The sequence below is a fragment of the Orycteropus afer genome, unplaced genomic scaffold (genome assembly GCF_000298275.1).
Source record: "Orycteropus afer afer isolate SDZICR_OR568_19922 unplaced genomic scaffold, OryAfe1.0 scaffold00031, whole genome shotgun sequence".
Lineage (NCBI taxonomy): Eukaryota > Metazoa > Chordata > Mammalia > Tubulidentata > Orycteropodidae > Orycteropus > Orycteropus afer.
Window position 1 is genome coordinate 4,429,469 of NW_006921618.1, and position 24,496 is coordinate 4,453,964.

At 44.2% G+C, this 24,496-nt stretch overlaps 1 protein-coding gene across 1 annotated transcript in view; it reads right to left on the reverse strand.

Annotated features, from left to right (window-relative positions):
• Positions 1 to 24,496, reverse strand: part of TMCO4 (transmembrane and coiled-coil domains 4) — a 115,410-nt gene that overhangs the window by 81,206 nt on the left and 9,708 nt on the right. Inside the window, exons 3-6 of the mRNA XM_042780265.1 lie at positions 17,727 to 17,859; positions 6,418 to 6,515; positions 2,641 to 2,784; positions 1,669 to 1,788 (exon numbers count right to left, since the gene is read on the reverse strand). Coding sequence (XP_042636199.1) covers positions 1,669 to 1,788; positions 2,641 to 2,784; positions 6,418 to 6,515; positions 17,727 to 17,859 — 495 coding nt within the window. The remainder of the gene's footprint in view (positions 1 to 1,668; positions 1,789 to 2,640; positions 2,785 to 6,417; positions 6,516 to 17,726; positions 17,860 to 24,496) is intronic.

Genomic DNA, 24,496 nt, shown 5'->3' on the forward strand with positions numbered 1-24,496 from the left:
TGTAACCCTCACCTGACTGCCTAATCAGGATTCTTAGGCCCAGAACATTGTCTGCTAATGAAGGCTGGGAACTAAGCCTACCTCTTCCTTATCAGGGGAACTCCTGATGAGCACTTCTTTGTTCTACTTATGCACAAGCGAGGGCCATATGGCACTCCACCAAGACCCCTACTATTTTTATTCTCAGCAGGAAGAGGATGGGGTCTCTCAACTGCAACATGAGAGGGGTGTGTACAGAACACCAACCCTGAAGAGTGACCTACTGGCTTTGGGGGGACCAAACACCCATCCCTGAATCTGACCTTGCTCTGTCTCTTCTCCACATGAGTTAAACGTTGTTCCAACCAGTGCCTGTGTGTGTCATGTCTTTCTTGGCAACCTTCACTCAACATCCCCCAAATACACAGGTTTAAGTTAGAGCAGCAAAGGGAACTAATGTTTATGAAATGCCAACTAGGAACCAGCAGCTGTGCTGGATGCTTTCTGCATGTTATCTCATTTAACTTAACCCTTTCAGCAACCCGGAAAAGCAGAAATAATTTGTTCCACTTTACAAATGAAGCAGCTGAGATACAGAAAGGTTAAGAAACTTGCTTGAGGTTTCACAGCCAAGATATACTGACCTTTCACCTCTGTGCTTAAAGTCTTTCACTGTCTGCCACTTGCTCTTAGGATAAATTCAAACCTCTCAGCACAGCTCCAACACTGCTGTGTGATCTGGCCCCTGCCCACTCTCCTCTGGCCCCCTGCACTGGCACTCTGTGCTCCATTTGGTTCTCTCAGACTGCTGCCCTCTGCACATACTGCTCCTTTGCTTGGTGTACACTTCTTGCTCCTCCTTTACCTGGCTTACTACCATCTATTCCACAAGTTAAATGTCACCTCCCCCAGGAAGCTTGCCCTCATTACCCAGAAGTATCCTGTGCCTATCACACCATATATAAAATCCCAAAATTCCCCTGCCATCAAGTCGATTCTGACTCACAGCGATCCTACAGGACCCCATAGGGTTTCTAAGGCTGTTATCTTTATGGAAGCGGACTGTCACATCTTTCTCCCATGGAGTGGCTAGTGGGTTTGAACTGGTGACCTTTTGATTAGCAGCCAAGCACTTAAACATTGTGACACCAGGGCTCTTTCCATCCTTAAAGCTTCCTTGGAATTTCTTGCTCAACAGTCTGTCTTCTGCTTTGGACTGTTTGTTCCAAGGGAGCAGAGGCTATACCTGTGCTATTTACCACTGACCCGCAGGGCGTAGCTCAGTGTCTGGCACACGGCAAGTACAGCATATATAAGTAATGCTGGATGGGTGGAGAGCTGGATGGGTGGAGAGCTGGATGGGTGGAGAGCTGGATGAATACATGGATGGATAGATGGGTAGGTGTTAAATGAAGTCACCTCATTTCTCTGAGTCTCAGTTTTCTCTGTAATAAAAAACCAAAACCAAACTCACTGCCATCGAGTCAGATCTGACTCGAAGCGACCCCTCCTTGGGTTTCCGAGGGGGTATCACTATGGAAGTAGATTGCCCCAGTGGCTCCTAATACCCACCCGTAGAGACATACACAATCATTAAGTCTAGCCCAAGGTCTGGAACTCAGCAGCAGGCCCAGTTCAGCTAAAGCCCCCCTTCTCATCCTTGTCCGCCCCCTGCCCTCTGGTTCTCACGGTATTTTCCAGATGCGAGCCACCCCGTGATGGCGATGGTGATATGCAGCTGCCTGCCTTCTGTCAGAGGAAGGAACGTGAACTCTTCAATGGCCCCAACTCGTTTCTTCATCTTGTATCCTAAAGACCCAGACAGGAGAACAAAAATGGAGGCAACTGGAGGCCAGGGCAACATAAGTCAGAATGAGCCATTTGGTGAGAAGTAGTTGTGTGCCATGCCCTGGAAAATTCATTTAGTTCTTGAAGTAGGCACCATTATTGTCCCTAGTTACAGACAAGAGTAAGAGACTGCTCAAAGTTGGCCGGTCCCAGAATTGCAGAGCTGGGGTTTGAACTCAGAGCCTAAGCTCTATACCACTACTCTGTCCTAAATTGATTCTGTACCTTTTTGCAAGCCACACACTTTGGGGGTGTGACACACTCCACTCAGTAAAAGAGGATCAAATTAACCAAGATTCTCAAAGGGGGAGAGATACCCCACTTGGGGAGTTGAACTGGAGTCTATATATGTGGGGTGTGTGTGTGTGTGTGTGTGTGTTGATATATATGATTTGGAAGAACTCCACATGTGATGCTGGTAAATGAAGGGTAGCCATGTACCCTCTAAATAAGAGGAAGGCCAAACATCTTTGGGGTAGCCTGCCTGGGAACTGTCCAATATGAGTGTACCTTACTGGATGGTGGCAAGTAGGTCCAATCAGATTCTTCTTCAGCAAGTTTACACAAGGTATAGGGAGAGAGACCAGTTTCTCAAACTCAGCCCTAATACTGACCCATGCTGAGCTCCTGGGCCGGTTCTCTGAGAAGCCTCCTGCAAGTTCTAGCTGGGCTGGGGCCCAGAGTAAGAAAAGCATGCCCTGCCTCCTCCACCTCCCAGGGAGCCCCGACTGAGGAGAATTTGGGGTGTACTTTAGGTGCTATGTCGACTTGTTGAAAATTCCTTACAATTGTACCACTGCTCTTGAAACTTACCTGTCAGACCAGCTCCAGCTGCACCAAACAGTGAGGTCATGATGGCTATGCCAGCCACTGAGCCAAGAGCTGCTGCCCCAGCACTGCCAATGATCGTTGCAGCTCCCGCGGCAACAAGAGGGGCAGCTAGACCCCCAGTCACACCTACAAGGAAAGCAGCCCACAGTGAGTAAAGGTGGGAATGAGGATGTGGCTGCTAGGTTCTTCCCTCATCAGCTGCCCACTGCCATCCATGGAAGCTTCTAATGATACTACTAAACACACTTACCACTGACCAAGCAGCTACTGTGTGTCATACCAGCAACACCAGTTGCTGTTGAGTCAATTCTGACTCATGGTGACCTCATATGTGCCAGAGTAGAATTGTGCATGGGTTTCAATGGCTGATTTTTGGGATGTAGATTTCCAGGCCTTTCTTCTGAGGACCTCAGCGTAGACCCAAACCTGCAACCTTTCAGTTAGCAGCTGAGCACATTAACTGTTTGCACCACCCAGGAGCTCAACTATGTGCCAGGCATTTCCTAATGAAGGTCATATTACTGCATCCTCACAACATTATCCCCATTTTTTAGACAAGGAAACTGTGGTAGACAGAACAATGATTCCCTAAAAATATCCATTTGATGGCACCAAACAGCAATAACAAAGATATCCATATCCTAATCCCCAGAACCAGTGAATTTGTTACTCTGCACGGCAAAAGGGACTTTGTAGACATGAAGAAGCAAGATCTTGAGATGAGGAGAGTCTCCTGGATTATATAGGTGGGCCCAAGGTCATCAATTGTTGCTGGGTACTGTTCTGGTTACCTATTGCTGCTCTAACTGACATACCACAGGTGGGAAGGCTCAAACAGGGATTTATTCTCTTGAAGTTTTGGAGGCTAGAAGTCTGAGTTCAAAGTGTCAGGCTCTAGGGGCTGGGTGAAAGCCCCTCAACTTTGGGCTTCAGCTCTGCCTCCTGCTTTTGGCCTACTGACACTGGAGGCTTTTCTTCACTCAGGCAGCTGCTGGCTGCTGAGGCTGACAAACCTAAGGTCGACAAGTAAAAAGGCACAGTCCTAATATTACCAAACAACACGGCAGACCACTATTCCAAGTCCAGAAAAAGTCCCAAGATTGGTAGGACATGGCAGGCTCCTGAGCAATGACTTGGCTACATGCAGGGTTCAAGTGTGCCAAAAAGCTAGAGACCATGCCCAAAGCTTCTCCTTATATATGGGACCATATCCTTAAAGCAGCTACTCAGCTGCTTGCGGCAGATTCCACCATGTAGTTGATTGCCAGTCTCATCATAGGGAATAACTACCACCAGCTGCTCAGCCACTCAAAACCAGGCCCAGCCAAGTTGACACAACCTTAACTACCACAGGTACCACTGAGTTGGTTCCAACTCATAGCAACTCCACGTACAATAGAATGAAACACTGTCTGGTACTGGGCCATCCTCACATTTGTTGCTTGTTTCCTTCCATTGTTGCAACCACTGTGTCAACCCATCTCATTGAGGGTCTTCTTCTTTTTCACTGACCCTCCACTTTATCAAGCATGATGTCCCTGTCTAGGGACTGGTCCCTCCTGACAGCATGACCAAAATATATGAGATGAAGTCTCACCATCCTCCCTTCTAGGAAGCACTCTGGCTGCACATAGTCTATGACAGATTGTTTCGTTCTTCTGGCAGCCCATGATATTTTCAATATTTTTTGCCAACTCTGTAATTCAAATGCATCAATTCTTCTTTGGTCTTCCACATTCATTGTCCAGCTTTCACATGCATATGAGGTGATTAAAAATAAATACCATGACCAAGTCAGGCACACCTTAGTCCTCAAAGTAACATCTTTGCTTTTTAACACTGTAAAGAGATCTTTGGCAGCAGATTTGCCCAATGCAATAAATATGTCCTTTCATTTCAATATCTTGTGCTTTTAATGGCTGCTGACTGTGGATCCAAGTGAAATGAAATCCTTGACAACTTCATTATTTTTTCCATTTATTATGATGTTGCTTATTGGTCCAGTTGTGAGGATTTTTGTTTTCTTATGTTGAGGTATAATCCATACTGGAGGGTATATTCTTTGATCTTCATCAGTAAGTGTTTCCAGTCCTCTTCTGGAAGCAAGGTTGTGTCATTTCCACATTGCAGGTAGTTAATAAGTCTTCCTCCAATCCTGACACCATGTTCTTCTTCATATAGTCCAGCATCTTGGATTATTGCTTCAGCATACAGATTGAATAAGTATGATGAAAGGATACAACCCTGATGCACACCTTTCCTGATTTTAAACCATGCAGTATCACTTTGTTCTGTTTAAATGACTGCCTCTTGGTCTATGCACAGGTTCCACATGAGCACAATTAAGTGTTCTGGAATTCCCACTCTGTGCAATGTTATCCATAATTTGTTATGAAGCACAGAGTTGAATGCCTTTGCATAGTCAATAAAACACAGGTAAACATTTTTCTGGTATTCTTTGCTTTCAGCCAAGATCCATTTGATACTAGGAATGATATCCTTCATGCTACATCCTCTTCTGAATCTGGCTTGAATTTCGGGCTGGTTCCCTGTTGATGTGTTGTTGCAACCATTTTTGAATTATCTTCAGCAGAATTTTACTTGCATGTGATATTAATGATATTGTTTGACAACTTCCACATTCTGTTGGATCACTTTCTTTAGAATGGGCATAAATATGGATCCTTTCCAGTTGGTTGGCCAGGTAGTTGTCTTCTAAATTCTTGGCACAGATGAGTGAGCCCTTCCAGCACTGAATCTATTTTGTTGAAACATCTCATATTCTGTCTATTCCTGAAACCTTGATTTTTGCCATTGCCTCTAGTGCAGCTGGGCTTCTTCCTTCAATACCATCCATCAGTTCTTGAAATGGTTGAATGTCGACCAATTTGTTTTGAGAAAGTGACTGTGTATGCCTTCCATCTTCCATGTAATCATATGTATCCTTATAAGACAGAAGCAGGAGTTAGGATCAGAGAAGGAGATATTATGATGGAAGCAGAGGTTGGAGTGACTGGGCCATAAGCCAAAGAATTCAAGCAGACTCAAGAACCTGGTGAAGGTAAGGCAACAGATTGTCCCACAGAGCTCCCAGAAAGAACACAGGCCCACTCACATCTAGATTTTAGCCCAGTATGACACATTTTGGACTTCTGACCTCCAGAACTATAAGATGATACATCTGTGTTGTTTGTAGCCACAAATAAGGAGGCTAAGTGAGCTGAGACACGGTAAAGAAACAGTTCTGGGGGTGTGAGGGGTCTGTTGTTGGAATGTGGGCTGGAGGGCAAAACCAAACACCAAACTCACTGCTGTAGAGTTGGGTCTGACTCACAGTGACACCTCCTTGGGTTACAGAGGCAGTTTTCACTATGGAAATAAATTGCCTAATCCTCCTTCCGAGGAGTGGCTGGTGGGTTGGAACCACCAGCCTTCTAGTGAGCAGTCAAATGCCTTAGGCACTACGCCACTAGAGGGCAAAGTGGACTTAAATGGAAACAGAAGATACCCCATTCAGTCAGGGATGGCTGCAAAACAGGCTGAGTGAGTTCCCTGGTCACTGAAGGCTGTTAAAGATGGGCTGGATGCCTATCTGGAGCAGGTATCTCATGGACTGACCACCTTTGAGGTCCTTCCACTTCCATCTCAGGGTCACTACCCAGGTGATCCCCCTGAACACTGTACTTTCACTCCAAGTCTAGTATCACCTCTTACTCCACACCCCCTGATCCACATGCCACCAACTTGAGCCAGACTTACCGATCACCGTCCCACCTCCCACAGTCGCCAGGCCTATCAGGAGATAGCGCTTCCATTTCCTTCGGTTTTCTTTCTTCTTCCGGGATGCCTCAGCAGTTCTAGGGGAGAAGAGGTTGGTCTTTAGGGCCAGATGTGCCTGCGATGCCTTGAGACCTCCCCATCTCACCAATGCCCAAATTAGGGTCAATGCTGGGTGTACTGTCATGCAGAGCAAGGCCCCCAAGTCACCATGGGCCCAGCGATGGGTTTAGGAAAGCTGACAACATTCAGAAACCCAGCTGGGGAATCCCAATGCGTGGGATGTGCTACTTACCCAGCAGATCCATCCTAACAGGGTTGCAATTTGAATAATGAAAAGACAAGAAAATAATAACAGCAGCAAAAGAAGCACCAAAAAAACCTTTAAACATATGGACCCAGAACAAGTACAAAATAGAATCATAGAATCCATGGCCTCCTACTTGGCCTCCCTTCCTCCCCTGGCCCACCTACCTCCTTCTAGGACATTCAGAAACCAATTTCCTTCAGAATAATAATTTGAAGATGAGTTAGAGAAATGTCTACATTGGTGACTTGGCCTTGGAGCAATGTCTAGAACTGACTTGAAATTCAAAAGCTATAAAGTTTAGCAACAGGAAAGGACTGAGAGTGGACTGGGGTCAGGTGGCTTCTGAGAGGGCAGCTATCAGGGCTGAGGGGTGTCATGAAGCCTGATCTTTCTGTTGGGGATTCAGCCTTCAGCCACTTTGAAGCCATAAGGAGTAAGACAAGAGGGTGAGAGCAGGGTTACTGCGGTCATTCCCAGCGTGGACTCTGAACTGTCACTGGAATTTGGACAACAACTCGATGTGAAGTGATAGCAAGACAAGGATAATAGAAGAAGAAGAATAGTTAATATATACCAAGGGGTAATATATACCAGCCACTGTATTTTGCACTTAACAGTTAATCTTATCCTAAGAAGCAGTATTATTATTGCCCCCATATAACAGATGTAAATGGATAACAGTATCTACCTCCTGAGGGGCTGTGGGAAACAATTAAGAGAATGCCTGCAAAGTGTTTAGCCTTTTTAGCCTAATGGCTGGCACAAAGCAAGTGTTCTGTAAAACAGTAGTTATTATGGAGTCCCTGGTGGTGAAAGAGTTAATGTACTCAGTTGCTAACAGAGAGGCTAGAGGTTTGAGTCCACCCAGAGGTGCCTTGGAGGAAAGGCCTGGTGGTCTACGTCGGAAAACTCAGCCACTGAAAACCCTGTGGAGCACAGTTCTACTCAGACACACATGCAGCCACCATGAGTTTGAATCAACTTGACAGCACTTTTTTTTTTTTTTATTGTTATCATGATAACATCCCCTCCCTGAGCCTCAGTTTCCTCATTTGTAAGACAAGGATAATAACATCTACATCCTTAGGCTGTTGTTTGTACTGATCAAATTCATTCATTCCTTCATCTCCTCCATCAACACACTTTTAATGAGCATGTACTGGGTGCTGGCACTTTCTGGTGCTGTGTATTGGTGAGCAGAACAACGCACATGCCCAACCAGTACATGTTTCAGTCCCACCTCCTTCTGAACAGCCAGGCATTATATTGAGAAACAGATCATTCTCCAGTCATCTAAAGGAAATGGGGCTTGCGTGGAGGATCTGGGGATCTGCTATGACTCCTGGTTCCCTGCCAGCGCACTTCAACAAACTTTGTCCTTAAGCCCCTCCTGTGTGTAAAGGGCAGTACCTCCGAGGCTACAGCAAAGTGGAAACCAACAATAGAAATCTCTGTACACCCATGGGTGCTAGTTTCCATGACTAACGTTCATCTCAGCAGAAGCCTGGGATGAGGCTGAACCACGTGCATCTAGCAAAGTGGTTAAATGATTAAGAGCATGGGTTCTGATGTCAGGATTCAAACCCAGTAAACACTGGCCTGAAGGAGTACTTGGGTAGTACAGATGGTTAAGTGCTCGGCTACTAACCAAAAGGTTGGTGGTTCAAACCTACCCAGAGGTGCCCTGAAATAAAGGTAGGGTGATCTGCTTCCAAAGAGTCAGCTAAGAAAACCCTACAGAGCATAGTTCTGCTCTGCATACACGGGGTTACCATGGATTGGAGGTGACTTGTGCAGGGCAGTGGATTACTTGGTGTGTGTTTCTACGCTATGGTCTGTGACTCCTGCCAGATTATCAGGTTGTTGTTGTTGTTGTTATGTGCCGTCGAGTCATACCTGACTCATAGCGATCCCTCCTTGGGTTTCTGAGGCAGTATCACTACGGAAGTAGGATTGCCCAACCTTCCTTCCGAGGAGTGGCTGGTGGGTTTGAACCGCCAGTCGTCTGGTTAGCAGGAAAGTGTCTTAGCCACTATGCTACCAGAGCTCCCAGGTGGGACCATGCAAATAAGGTATATGGAACTCCAATGTTGGGCTTGGTTAGTTTTGTCACTCTGCCAGGCTTAAAATGAGCCTTCGTACAGGCAGAAAGGGGGATCTCACTGCCATCAAGAGAGAAGAGCTGGAGTTAGAGTGGAGCACATCTTTGGACCTCCTCAGCAGAGATGTCTTGGCAGAGACGGTGGCAGTGGAACTAAGAGGCATGAGACAGAGTGCTGGGCTTTCCGGGCCACAGAGTGAGAAAGCTGAGTACCCTTGGGTAAGAGCCTTGCTGGTGGAGTGCAGCGCACCTAGGTGTACCTATCGGCAGAGTTAAAAGAGTTTTGTAACACTTGCCCAAGCAAAGAAATGTATCCTGAGCACATTCCTAAACCTGAACTGTAGCCTGTTACTTCCCTAATAACTCCCCTAATTATAAGTATTGTCTGTGAGTCCTGTGTGGCCACTGCAATGAATCATCGAACCCAGCAGAGAAGTAGACAGTGGCGTGGGAGGGTCAGTTGATGTCAGAGTTGGTAAAAAGGTTTGGAGGGTGGCGACATGTCTGGCCTCATATGAATAAGCCTTGGTTGATTCTGTCTGCCCATCTTGAGGTTGGAGGAGGTCAGAGGATGCTGCCTCCATGTCCTGTTAGCAACTTGATGGCAACTTCTTTCTTTCTTTCTTTTTTTCAACACAGGTTTGATTCCTACCTCTACTGTTGTGGTAAATTGTATTACCATTCACCAAATATTCAGCTATCCCTCCCTGTAGTGGTCCTCCCTATGGAAGGGTTATACATCTCTGCCCAGTGGAACTGAGAAGTGGCCAAGTGACTTGGTTTAGCCAATGACATGTAGGTGGAAGTGATGCCTGTCAGTTCTCACAGAATCCATAAGAGCCAGTGCAGGGCCTGATATGTCTTCTTCCAGTCTGCCTCAAGACCAGCAACATTCCAGATACAGGTTGCTCTGTCAACCTGGGAACCAGAGTGAAGACTAAACAAAAAAAAACAAACCTGTTGCATTGAGCCAATGCTGACTCACAGTGACCCTAAAGGACACTCATCTTTCTTCTATAGAGTGGCTGGTGGGTTCAAACCACCAACCTTCGGTTAGTGCCCTAGCACTAGGGCTCCTTAGAGCAAAGACAGTATGAACTGAAGCCACAGTCAATTAGTGATGGACATACAGCATGAACAAGAAATGTACCTGTTTCTTTAAGCCATTGAGATTTTGGCTCATTTGTTACTGTGGCAAAACCCTAGCTTATCCTGGTAAAGTCACTTGTAATATTCTGACTATGTACAAATTTCTAGTCAGCTCCGAGTTTCCTCACCCAAAAAATGGGAATAATCAAAATCAAACTCCCCCAAAGCAGGCTCACTGCTGTTGAGTCAATTCTGACACATACAGGCCCAATGGGATAGGGTAGAACCACCCCACAGGGTTTCTAAGGCTGTAAATCTTTCTTCTTCTTCTTTTTTTTTTTTTTAACTTTTTATTGTGACTTGGGTGAACGTTTACAGAGCCAATGCATTTTCCATTCAACAGTTCATACACATTTTGTTTCATGACATTGATTGTAATCTCCACAACGTAACAGCTCTCTTCCTACTTCCTCCTCATGGTTACCTCTTCCCTGTGTCCTACCTTCCTATGTATCCTACCTTCTGAGCTTTCTACTTGCACAAATACTGCCCTTCTGATCTCCCATGGTTGAGAGTTCTAATGACTGTACCTTCTTGGTGTAAATGTTCACCTCACAGGCCTGTCAATTGTTTGCTGAAAGTTAAGCCATGGGAACGAGTTCAGTTCCAGGCTCAAAGGGTGACTTCAGGCCCTCGGTCTCAGGGGTTTCATCAGTGTCTATCAGACCAGTAAGCCTGGTGTTTTTATGCTTTTGAGTTTTGTTCCACATTTTTCTTCAACTCTATCCCCAACGCTGTAAATCTTTATGGAAGCAGACTGCCACATCTTTTCCCCATGGTGTGGCTGGTGGGTTCCAACCGCTGACCTTTTGGTTAGCAGTCTAGCACTTAAACACTACTCCACCCAGGCTCCTTAATTACTCAATATGTTTGTTGCTATTATCATTCCTTTCATTATCACCATAATTTCCTCCTAATCACAGGCTGGGGAGATACTTTGACCCTTAATTGCTACCACCATTCAGTGAAAATCGGAAGGCTAGAAATTAGTTGCTTTCAGCACAGTTCACAGCCTGAGAAAAAAATTCAAGCTGCTGCAGACATACAGGAGGAATCTGCAATTGAACAAGCAGCTGCCTCTGAATCAGATGCAACATGATTCAACAAAAACAGCGAATTGTCTTGCAATCTGGGGGAGAGGTATTTGAGTCCAGCTCCGGCAGAGCTAGACACCTAGAACAAGACATCAATTGTTCTGAGCCTCAGTTTTCTCATGTATGAAGTATAAATGGAGAATGACCCTTTGGAAGGATGAGGTCCAAACAAGAAACCAAACCCACTGCTATCGAGTGGATTCTGATTCATAATGGCCCTATAAGACAGAATAGAACCGCCCCCATAGGGTTTCCAAGGCTGTAAATCTACAGAAGCAGACTGTCTCATTGTTCTTCCATGGAGTAGCTGTCGGATTCAAACTGCAGACTATTTGGTTAGCAGCCAAATGCTTTAATCACTGTGGCACCAGAGCTCCTGGAAGGATGAGGACAGGACTTAGCTAATACACCAGAGCCCTGGTGGCTCAATGGTTAAGCTCTCAGCTATTAATTGAAAGGCTGGCAGTTCAAACCCACCCAGCCTTCATGTGGCAGTTTGCTCCCACAAAGATTACATCCTAGAAAACCCTATGGGGCAGTTCTACTCTGTCACATGGTATCACAATGGCTCGGAATTGACTTGAGGGCATCACCAACAACAACACAGAGGCCAAAGTCAATAGGAAAGTATAACTATGACTGTCTGTCTTCTTGTCTTCCCTCCTTGCCCTCCCAGCTGCCTTCAGAGTGAGTGGCACCTCTCCAGCATGACATTCAGGCCCAATGTGACCTGGCCCGTTTGCCTCTCTAGCCTCATCGTGTCACTTCCTAACTTACATTTTACCCTCCAGAAACACTGCCCTGCTTGCAAGGCACACTGCTATATGTCTCTGTACCTCTGCTCCTTCCAAGGACCTTCTCACCTTCCTTTGTCTAGTTAACCAAAGAGTCAGCTGATGTGATGCTGCCTCTGGATTGGAGGTGAATATCTTGTCATGGTGATATATTTCCTCGCACACTGCCCACATTCAAGAAAACCACAGGGATGTGGAATGTACATTTTGGCTAAATAAAACTATTTAGCCAGAATATAGGCCAATTGCCATCAAGAATGAAACATCTGGAATATTAGAAAAAAATCTGAAATGTTAAAAATTATAATTATTACTACACATTTACAATTAAGAACACATTCAAATTCTTGAGTTAGTGCCAATTAATATTTTTCAGCATCATCTACTTCTAGATTTTCCCTACAGATAGTTACTAAGTCTTTGGGATTTTCTATACAATATGAGTGTCTTGTTTTTCATCAGGGATGTTCTGGTTTCAGCCTATCATTTGGCCCAAATCTGAAATTTGATTTCCACCTCTGTCTTTGGGAGGTTTAAGTGGAAGGTCAAGTCAAGGTAATTTGAAACCCAAAGAGACCTACATAAATGGGAGGCTATACCATGCTCATGGATAGGAAGACTTAACATTATGAAAATGTTGATACTACCCAAAACAATCTACAGATGTAATACAATCCCAATTTGACTCCATCATATTTCTTTAAAAAGATGGGAAAACTAGTCACCAACTTTATATGGAAAGGAAAGAGACATCAGATAAGCAAAGCACTACAAAAGAAGAACAAAATAGGAGGCCTCACACTTTCCAATCTCTAAACCTACTACACAGCCACAGTAGTTAAAACAGCCTGGTACTGGTACAATGACAGACCAGTGGGACAGAATTGAGAACCAAGAATTAAGTCCATCCACCTATGGATCAAAATTTATTAAATGAGGAGAGATGGTCTAATAAATGGTGCTTGCAAAATTGGATATCCATTTGCAGAAAAATGAAACAGGATCCATACCTCACACCATGTACAAATGTCACCTCGAGTTGGATCAAAAATCTGAATGTAAAACCTAAAGCCATAAAGGCCATCAAAGAAAAAATAAGGATAAACTTAGGGGCCCTAATTCAGGGCATAAATACCCTATCAAATATAACTCAAAATGCACAAGCACCAGAAGACAAAGTAGATGACTGGGACTTCCTAAAAATCAGAAATTTATAACCATTAAAAGATTTCACCAAAACAGTGAAAAGAGAACCCACAGACTGGGAAAAAAAATGTTGGCAACAACATATTAGTCAAAGGCTAATCTCTAAAATTTATAGAAAATTTCAATTTAACAACAAAAAGACAAATAATCCAATGAAAAATTGAGTAGAGGACACAAACAGATATTTCACCAAAGAAGATGCTCAGGCAGCTAATATTAAGAATGCTCCCGATCATTAGCCATTGTTGTTGTTGTTATGTGCCGTTGAGTGGGACCTGACTCATAGTGACCCCTCCTTGGGTTTCCGAGGCGGTATCACTACGGAAGTAGATTGTCCAACCTTCCTTCCAAGGAGTGGCTGGTGGGTTTGAACCGCCAGCCTTCTGGTTAGCAGTCAAGTGCTTTAGCCACTATGCTACTAGAGCTCCTAAAGTGGGATGTTGTTGTTGTTATCTGCTGTCCAGTTGGACTTGACTCATAACGACCCCTCCTTGGGTTTCTGAGGCAGAATCACTATGGAAGTAGATTGACTCATCTTCCTTCCAAGGAGGGGCTAGTGGGTTTGAACCGCCAGCCTTCTGGTTAGCAGTCAAGTGCTTTAGACACTATGCTACCAGAGTGGGATCATTAGCCATTAGAGAAATACAAATCACAACAACAATGAGATATCACCCTAGCACAAATAACAAAGTTCAAAAAAACAGAAAACAATAAATGCTGGCGAGGGTGTGGAGAGCCTGGAACACTCACACCCTGCTGGTGGGACTATAAAATGGGGTAAGCACTGTGAAGTGCAGTATGGTGCTTCCTTAAAAAGTGGAAATAGAAATACCACACGATCCAGCAATCCCATTACTAGGTATATATCCTACAGAAATAAGAGCCATGACACAAACAGATATATGCACACCCATGTTCATCACAGCACTGTTCACAATAGGAAAAAGAAGGAAACAACCTAAATGCCCATCAACAGAGGAACAGACCAACAAACTCTGCTACATACACACAATGGAATGCTACGCAACATTAAAGAACAATGATGAATTTGGGGAACGTCTCATAACATAGATGAACTTAAGAGCCTATTATGCTGAGTGAAGTTAGTCAATCACAAAAGATCAAATATTGTTATGAGACCACCATTATAAAGTATCAAGACAAGGGTTTCACTAAAAAATAAATATTCTTTGATGGTTATTAGCGGTGAGTGTAGAGGGAGGGTAATTAATCCACTAACTAGAGGGTAGACACATATTAATTTTGGTGAAAGAAAATTTTCAAAAGAAATAAAACTTTTCTAATTAAAAAAAAAAATAAAAGGGAATTAGTTTAAAAAAGAAAAAGAAAAAGGTTGGAGGATTAAGTCCTTTCAGAGGCACCTCACAAGAAAGGCCTGGTGATTTACTTCCAAAACGTCTGTCAGCGAAAGCTCTATGGAGCACAGTTCTACTCTGAGACACTCATGGGTCCCTGTGAATTGCCACTGACTTGAGGGCAACTGGTTAACTGGGTTGGTTGACTATTCATGGGAGTTCAGCATTGAGAGGTAGCCATGCCTTAGTATCTATGAATGGGGCCATTTTCTCCCACATGTGGCCTCACCTGGATATGTTCTGGGCTTCCACTGTCATTCACCATCCCTCTGTATTCCACCATCAATACTGTGGTGAAATGAAGGAAGACAGAAATGGAGCAGTGCTTAGAAAAAGAAAAGATTGAATGGGAAAGTTTAGGGGCAGTGAGGTGTTTCTTTGTTTTTTGTTTTTTTTCCAATGATAGACGTTTTGGAAGTACATTACCAGGCCTTTGCTCTGAGGTGCCTCTGAAAGGCCTTAATCCTCCAACCTATTTTTTTTTCTTTTTTAACCTAATCCCTTTATTATTTTTTTTTAATTAGAAAATTTTTATTTCTTTTGAAAATTTTTTTTCTTCACTAAAATTAATATGTGTCTACCCTCTAGTTCTCCTTGGAAGGAAGACAGGGAATATTGGAAAGTGAGAATGGTTGTACAATTTGAAGAACTGTAACCAAGGTCACTGAATTGTACAAGGGGGAGGAAAAAAAAAATAAAAAGACATCCATACTGTCCATCTCACAGATCCACAAATAACAAAATTTCACTCACTGCCATCTTATCTCCTACAAGAGGGTGTTCCCTATGCTTATCGTCTCTACTCCGTTTTTTTCTTTTTTTTTTTTTTTAATAACCTTCTCTTGATAGGGAGGGAGAGTTTATCCCAGGAGATCTAGAGACATTTTTCTAGTAAAAGCTAGAAAGCCCCATAAAAGAATTATCTTTATTGCTTTCTTCAGAATTAAGGAGGACACCTGAGATTGTCAACTATAGCCTCAGGGATGTAATAAGTGATGTTCAGACTGGATATTATGGTGGTTGACTCAGACAGGCCTGGTTTGAATCCTGGCCCTACTACTGATAGCTGTGTGACCTTGGGTGAGTTATGTCTTTGTTTCTTCATCTGCAAAACCCTCAGGGGACTGCTATGAGGATCAAATGAAATGAGGATCAAATGAAATGACGTCAGATGCTGGCATTCAGTAAGCATTCAATAAAAGTTAGTTGTGAGGGGACCAGTATCAACCTCCAGCAGTGTATGAGCTAAAGCTTACTGAAAGCCCACTACGTGCCAAGCATTTGATATGTATTGATTAACTGAACCCTCCCAACAACCTTACAATGTAGATACTATTATTATTCCCATGCTAGAGATGAAGAAACTGAGGCACTGAGAGGTGATGTCACTAAACAAGTTGGGGAAGCTAAGACAGCCTTAGGGCTCAGATGGGGACCCAAGAACAGAATGTTGGCACACTGAGCCCCGGAAACAATCACCTAGGAGTACTGAGTGCTAAGCTCACCTTACAGAAACACAAAACCTCAGAGCTGAAAAAAACCCTACATTTAATTTGATCCTCTAATTGTACAAGTGAAAAACTGGTGGCCAGAGAGTGGAAGTAATGTGTCCAAGGCCACACACAGCTAGTGGCAGAATCAAAATGAGAACCAGGTCTCCTGGCTGAATGGGTATTATGCTTTCCCTGGCATCAGACCCTTCCAGAAACCACATATAGGCTCTGGGAGGTCTACAAAGACCCTGAAATTGAGTAAAAAATTATACACATGGAACATTTTTATGGGGAAAGTGTCCACACATAATAAAAATGATTAAAACAGTAATATTAGAAACAGCAAATAATGATATTTATTGACGAGTTATTCTGCCTAAAGCACCTCACACGTGTGAACGCATTTGAGTCCAATAAAAACTCTATCAGGTGGGTGCTGTTATGATCCCATTTTGCTGTTGAGCAACTAAGGGGCCCAGAGAAGTTAAATAACTTGTCATAGCTCGTATGGGTGGTAAGTGGCAGAGCTGGGCTGTGTCTAACCCAAAGAAGGCTAGAACTTCTGTTTTACATCTTCCCTAGTCTGGCATTACTGGTGTTTAATCAGAACAAATCCCTCTGGGTAATATGTGTCTTTCTGACAAGATTTCCAAACAATAACTAAGGCTCCTTCATTTCAAGGCCTGTAAGACACTACAAATTTCCAATATATTCTAAGAACTCAGGCAGCCCTCCTGTTTATGGTACTTGGCTTGGATTCAGATATTTCTTTACTAACACAGCTCTGGGAGCCAACGCAAGTCTGTTTTCAGGTCAATTCAACAGATCAAATTTCTCCTTTCTTGAGGAAACACCCCTCCCCTTAACCCAACAAATCCAGGAGGGCAACCCTGGCTCTGAACGTGGCTTCAATTCTCAGCTAGGCTGAGCTGACACGATCTGTTTGCTCAAAGAAAGCCATGGCGACTGAACCAAACCCAGTCAAGGGAGACGTGCCTGGTGCAAGGAGCCCGCAATTAGGTGGTGATTGTGATTGATTTATTGCTCGTGGATAAGATCCTGTGTGAGGTGTTCTAGAAAGAGCCGCTCTCTGGCCAAGTTACCAGTATAATTCTCTTCTACACACTCCTTACCATATATAGATAACAAAACCCTCCTGCAACTGTTAAGTACAGGAGCACATGCAGTGGGGGGGAGGACTCATATCTACTGAGCACTTCCTACGTGCCAGCCCTGGGCCAAGCATTTCCTAATATGATCTCATGCATTTTTCATAATGACTCTGGGAGGATGGTACCCTTATTCCACTTTACAGATGAAAATGTTGTGGTTTAGAGAAGGGGAGCACCTGCCTCAGGACAGTGGATGGGTGTCAGAAGGGGAATTTAAACCCAGGTCTATTTGGCTCCATGGGCTCAACACGGCCTAGGGACAAGGTGTCACAAGAGACTAAGATGGAGCAGGGTAGAGGCAAGAAACACCCACACCTGTGTGTCAGGGTCATGAACTGTTAAAACTGCATACTCATGGCCCTTTGCAATCATCAATTCAATCCCCTCTTCTTATAAATGAGGAAACTGAGGTTCAGAGGGGGAAAGTGACTTGCTGAGGGGAGACAGTGAGTCAGGGCCACAGCTGGGACTTCTCACTCTTTGTCCAATGCTCCTTCCACTTCACAGCACCTCCACTTAATGGGGGAAAGAGGGTGCCGTTATCTGAAAAGTATACTTAAGTGGAAGTGCAGTGACGAGTCACAGGGGTCTCTTACTCAGATTCCTCCTCTTTGGTTTCCTTCAGGCTCTCAAGAAATGTCTCTTCAAGGACATCTATCTCCTCCAAGAGCACCTGGAGCAGGGAGGTCATGTGGCAAACGAGGACTCTGGCCCGGGCATCATAGAGTCCTTGAGAGAGAAACAACACAGGCAAAGAATCAGTTCAGATTCTGAGTGCAGAGCCATTCAGAACAGTGTAACTTATAAAACCCAAACACTGGAAATGTCCTAAATGCACAACCCAATGAGAAACAGTCAGTTAAACAATAGTACAGCTTCCTGGATGGGAAACCATGTTGTTGCCAGGTTAGACACCATACAACTATTAAACACAATGCTACTCAAAAGCAGGATGATATTTTCTACCAAATAAGCAAGATCAGGTTTTTTTTTTAAATCCCAGAGCTATGAAGGTGATAAATAATAATAATAATAATAGTAATAATAATAATAAGTGCTTGAAGATATTACTGTGGGGAATTACACTAGTATAAACTTTCTGGAGGGGAATGTGACAGTAAGCATCAAAAACTTAAAAAATATGCATACTTTTTGTGTCAGGAATTCCATATTTGGAATTCCAAGCTTAAGAAAACAATTCTAAAGGTGGAAACTATTTAGTATATAATGGCACCACTGATGTATTTATTACATGAAATTGGAAACAATCTGGAGGTATAGTAACCGAGGATTAGTATGATATACCCATGCAGTGAAAAATTAGACAGCTGTGAAAAATGGTTTCCCAACACAGTTTGTAATAACAGAAAAAGCGGCTATGCAATGAACCAAAAATTAAAAATGCATAGAAAATTTACTTGATAATATGTCACAGGATCCCACCTAAGAAATAACTAACAAACCACTGCATAGGAGAAAAAGGGGAAATAAATACATTAAATTATTTTTTTTCTGCCTTTTCAAAATTATCTACAGTGATTCTGGGTTAATTTTATAATTGGAAAAATTAATCTATCAAAATTCTATCAAAGGTGGCCTTTCCAAGGTCTGATTTTATAGCCCAGAAGCTCGTTAGGGAAACAGTTTGGTGGTTCCTCCAAAAGCTTTACGAAGAAATACCATATGACCCAGCAACCCCAATCCTAGGCATATGCCCAGACGAAGTGAAAGCAGACATGTCAACAGAGACCTGTACCCCAATGTTCATAGAAACACTTTTCACAATGGCCAAAATGTGGAAACAACTAAAATGGCTACTACCAGATGGATGGATAAACAAAATGTGGGACATAGATACATACAATAGAATAGTACTGAGCTGTAAAGAGATGGAGTTCTAATGCATGTGATTGAAAACATTATGCTGAGCAAAATAAGTCAGTTGCAAAAGGACAAGTATTTATGATCTCACTTATATAAGTCAATATAGAAAAGTCATTTTCGAGTTGATTCTGCTTCAGGGCCCTATGGACAGAGTAGAACTGCCTCATAGGGTTTCCAAGGCTATAAATCTTTACTGAAGCAGACTGTCTCATCCTTCTCCAATGGAGAGGCTGGTGGGTTCAAACCACTGACCTTTTGGTTAGCAGCTAAGTGTTTTAACCACTGTGCCACCAGGGCTCCTAATCAAATATATAGAAACCAAAAAGTTATTAGTGGTTACTAGGAGTAGGAGGTTAAGCAGCTCTGGTAGTGCACTGGTTAAGGCATTTGGCTGCTAAGCAAAAGGTCAGCAGTTCAAACCTACTATCTGTTCCACAGAAGAAAGAGAAAGCAATCTGCTTCCATAAAGATTTACAGACTTGGAAACCCTGTGGGGGTTGCTATGAGTCTGAATCTACTCCATGGCAGTGAGTTTGGAGTGTGTGGTTTAGGGGTGGAAGGAAAGGGAAAGGGGGCAGGTTTTGCTTAGGGGCACTGAGTTTTTCTTAAAAGTAGCAGAATAACGTGGAAAGGGATAGTGACAACGGGTGCACAATTGGAAGAATAGAATCATTGTCATGGAAATATACATGTAGAAATTGTATGTTTTGGTGTATGTATTTTCACCACAATAAAGAAGAAAAGAAAATGTTAATATTTGGTTAGTAGGGAATGGGGGCTCTGAGAAGGGGCAAAATGAACCCCACTGAAGGGATTTCTGCCTTCAGGAAGCCACACGGCAGACAAGATGCTATGTAGAGAGTACCCCTATGTTCTCAGGACTCTGATTCCATTACCTGCCTGAGTGGTTGAACTACAACATGTCTGGCACAAGGAAGCCAGAAAATGAGCTCTTGTGTGGCAAAAAGCAGCCTTCTGTGCCTCCTCTTGGCTGTGCCATTTCAGACCATGACACCAACCAGCCACTCAAGAGGCCAGTTGACCCCACGATCCTCCCTCTCCCTCAACTCTCACATCCAGTGTCACCAAGTCTGTTACTGTAATTAGACTGTCTCTTAGGCATCCATTTTGCTTCTTCCCCCACATCTCTGCCTGAGTCTCAGCCTCTCTTCAGCAGCCTGTGCCAAGCAAATCTTCACTGGTCCCTCCACCACAGGTTTCTCCCCAGCACAGCTCTGCTCCCAGAGCCCAGCCCATGACTCAGCCTGGAGTGTGGGGATCATTTCTCACCTGCCCAACCCTTCCTCAACACCCTCCCTCGCTCCCGAGCACAGGATAGGGCAGGAGATCTATCTTAATGTGCACCACTGAAGAACCACGGGTCTGAAGCCTGCGAGTTGGAGCAGCAGACTCTTCGATTCTTCCTCTCTGATCTCATTCCCTCCTACACTCTAACTCTCCCTCCTGGGTTCCTCCCAGACCACAGAAATGACTGTAAGCCTAGAGATATGGCTCCAGGGACAAAGTGCTTTCTTCTTTCCATGGGGATAACAGAGGCTTGAAACCTGTCACAATTAGAACCAAATGCAAACCCTACAAGGCTCTGGCCAACTCCCTCACCTCGCCTTCTCAAATGTTCCTGCTGAACGAAGGCCTTTGCACTTGCTGTTTCCACTACCCAGAATGCCCTTCCTTCAGATCTTCACATGACCACTCCTCACATTCAGATCTCTGCTCAAAAGTCCCTGGGTGGCACAGATGGTCTGCACTTGGCTGGTAACCCATATGTTACCGGTTCGAGCCCACCCAGCAGTGGTGCAGAAGATCCAGGCCTGGTGATCGGCTTCTGTAAAGATTACAGCCAACCCCACTCTATAGCCAATGGAGTCTCTCCAAATGAACACATAAACAAACAAATGCTTCAAGAGATCTCTGCTCAAATGTCTCCTGCCCAGGGAGGCCTTTCCTGACCACCATATCTAAAGCAGCCTTCCCTTCTCCCCATCACATTAGCCTTTTATTCTGCATTTTTCCCTCACAGAACTCACTACTCTCTGATGTCCTACTTGTTGACTTTTTTGGGGGTCTTTCTGAAATATAAACATTATAACTAGTTCCTGCTGACTCCAACTCATGTGAGCCCACGTGTGTTAGAGTAGAACTCTGCTCCACAGGCCTTCCAAGGACTTCTTTCTCAGAAGTACATCACCAGGCCTTTCTTCTGCCGAGGTGCCTGGGTGGACTTGAACCTCTAACATTTACATTAGCAGCCAAGCACTTAAAAGAGTAGTTTTTTTTTTTTTTTCATTGTTCTATCCTCAGTCCTTAGAACAGTGCCTGGCATAAAAATACACTTAATAAAAATTTACTGAATGAATGTCCAATTAATGACTTGCCAGATCTGAGTGGGAGTTCTATGTGTGCATCTAACCCTTAGGCAAATGGCTTGTCTTCAGCCTCCGGGTTCTCAGATGGAAAAAGGTAATAATAATAATAATAATAAATCCAAAGCCACTGCCAATGAGTCGATTCTGACTCACAGCAACCCCCATTGGGTTTCCAAGGTGGTAAATCTTTACTGAAGTAGATTGCCCAGTCTTGCTTCCGTGGAGTGGCTGGTGGGTTTGAACCACCAACCTTCTGGTTAGCAGTCAGATGCTGTAGGCACTGTGCTACCAGAGCTCCTTCTTGGTCTTGAATGTTAAAGAACTAAACCTCTCTGCTGGCAGCCTACAATGGATGACCAATGATATTATATTAAAGTGGTAGTGGCTAGCATCCAGAAAGTGGACCCTGAAGTTGAAGATTTCAGTTTGGCAAAGTAGATCACTTTCTTCCTTTAACTAGTGTCCTCCAAGTGAGGCCTGGTCTCGGGGGTCTGACAGCATTTGCTCAGCTGCCCTTGGCTGCCTCCTAGTCGAGGAGCTGCCTACGTGCCGAAAAGCAGACAGCACATGCTGTATCTTGGGTTACCATGCCAATTTCAGCTCCACGAACAAAGGAGCTTCCTGGTCCCTCTTATGATCACAGACTATTAAGCCCAGGTGATAATCGGTTGTGGAAATCAACCAAGCCTTGGTCGTGGTTATTAATGGGTGGTAACTGTAATTAGCCATTAATACATACTCCATGGGTCAAGGCTGCAGTGATTCAGCTTCTGGAATATGGGCTGTCTGCATGTGTTTCTCAGGCATGATGCTCTGGGAGCTCAGCCTCGTGCAAGGGTCATTTCTTTCCATCCTTTTTCTTTTTCTTCCTGTGTGCATGATTGGGTGAAAGTTTACAGAGCAAATTTGTTTTCCATACAGCAGTTCATACACATTTTGTTTCATGACACTGATTGCAATCCCCATAAGGTAACAACTTTCTTCCTAATTCCTCCCGTAGTTACCTTTTCCCTGTGTCCTCCTTTCCTGTGCAGTCTTGCCCTCTGAACTATCTCCCCGTGCAAATACTGCCCTTCTGATCTCCCATGGTTGATTTTTCCAAGGAGTGTACCTACCTGGTATAAAAGTTCATCTTATATGCCTGCCCATTGTTTGGCTAGTAGCTATGGAAGTGAGTTAAATTCCAGACCTGAATGGTGACTAGGGGCCATAGTCTCCAGGGTTTCACCAGGCTCTATCAGACCAGTAAGCCTGGTCTTTTTTATGATTTTGAGTTTTGTTCCACACTTTTCTCCCACTCTATCTAGGATCTCCAGCACTCATCTTGTGTAAGTGTCATTTCAAGGACCATGGTGGCTGGTCTGCTGGTCTTAGAGCTACTGTTTTATTCAAGGAAGGCAGGGGTGGTGGGAAAGGGGCAACAGACCTGGGCTACTCAGGAGACCGGGTTCTCTGATCTCAGCTTCACTGACAACTTGCCAGATGACCAACTCATTCCTCAAGGGCCTGTCTATCCTGTCTCATTAAGGGCATGCCAGTCTACCCTCAGCTCTGGCCAAAAGTCCAGGCATCATTCTTGATTCTTCTCATTCCCCAGATCCTGACGCCCAATCCACCAGTTAACAATGACAGCTCCATCTCCATAATCTATCCTGAGTTTGTCCACTTGACTCCATCTCCATGGCACCATGACCACCAACACTCTTCAACAACCAGCCATCTCAAGGGTGTCTCATTTTCCACTCTTGCCCAAACACTCTATCTACCACATGGCAGCCAGAGGGATTCTTTAAAGTCATAAATCCAATCATATTCTCTCTCTTGCTTAAAACTCTCCAACAGCTCCCTAAGGCACTTAGAATAAAATCCATGTTTCTTCCCACGGCCTGCAAGGCTGTACATTATCTGGCTCCCTTCTGCCACCCTTTTCCACTTCACTTTCTTTCTATGCATCCCTGCTTCATGCACTAGCATCTGTCCTCCAAGGAGCCAAACTCATTCCTGTCTCAGGGCCTTTGCACTTGTTCTTCTAGCTCCCTGGAAAGCTCCTCCTCCAGAGCTCTGGTTGGTGGCCTCTTCTCAACAGTCAGGTCTCAACTCGAATATCACCTTCTTAAAGAAGTTATCATAGTGGGTAAAGCATTTAGCTGCTAACTAGGTTGGTGGTTCAAACCCACCAGCTGCTCCATGGGAGGAAGATGAGGCAATCTACTTCCATAAAGATTTACAGCCTTTGAAACCCAATGGGGGTCACTGTGAGTTGCAATTGACTTGATGGCAGCAGGTAAAGAAGCTATCAGCCCCTAATTAAAGCTGCCTCCCTGTGTTACACTGTCACTATGACTCTGTTCCTTATCACTGTTATATCTGTGTATAGGTTTATTGTACATCTGTCCTCAAAAGAATGTTGGTACCATGAGGTCAGGGACTTCTGCCATGTTCCTTGCTGTCTCCCAAGCAATGCTTGGCAAATAACAGGTGCACCATTATCTTGGCTCACTAACTGACTGAAGCTGTCCCTTGCCTGCCAGGGTTCTCTGCTGTGCCCACTCTTCCCACACAGCACAGAATACCTTCTCCTGATTCCCACCTTCAGCTGTGGCTTACACTCTATCTCCAGTACTCTCTGAGTCCTTCTCCTGGAAGGGACAAGGGGAAAGAATGGTTAACTGGTTAACCTCCCTCCTTCTCTTGGGTGGGATCATCCCTCACAATGCCGTTACTTTTAAATGTCAAAGTTTTGACAACCTCTGGAGCATTTCTAGATCTGCCCATCATTCAGTTCTTTCCTCAAATGTCACCTCCTCTGAGAAGCCCTCCCTGATCACATGCTATTGCTTTCTATGCCTTTAAATCCAAAACAAACCAGTTACTGTAGAGTTGATTCTAACTCATGACAACGCTACATGCTGCAGAGTTGAAGTGCGCTCCACAGGGTTTTCAAGGCTGTGGCCTTTCAGAAGCAGATCACCAGGCTTTTCTTCTAACGCACCTCTCGGTAGGTTTGAACCACCTACGTTTTGGTAGGTAGTCGAGTACTTAACCATTCAGACCACCCAGGGACTCTTCTATTCCCTTACCCTGAGTTATTTTCT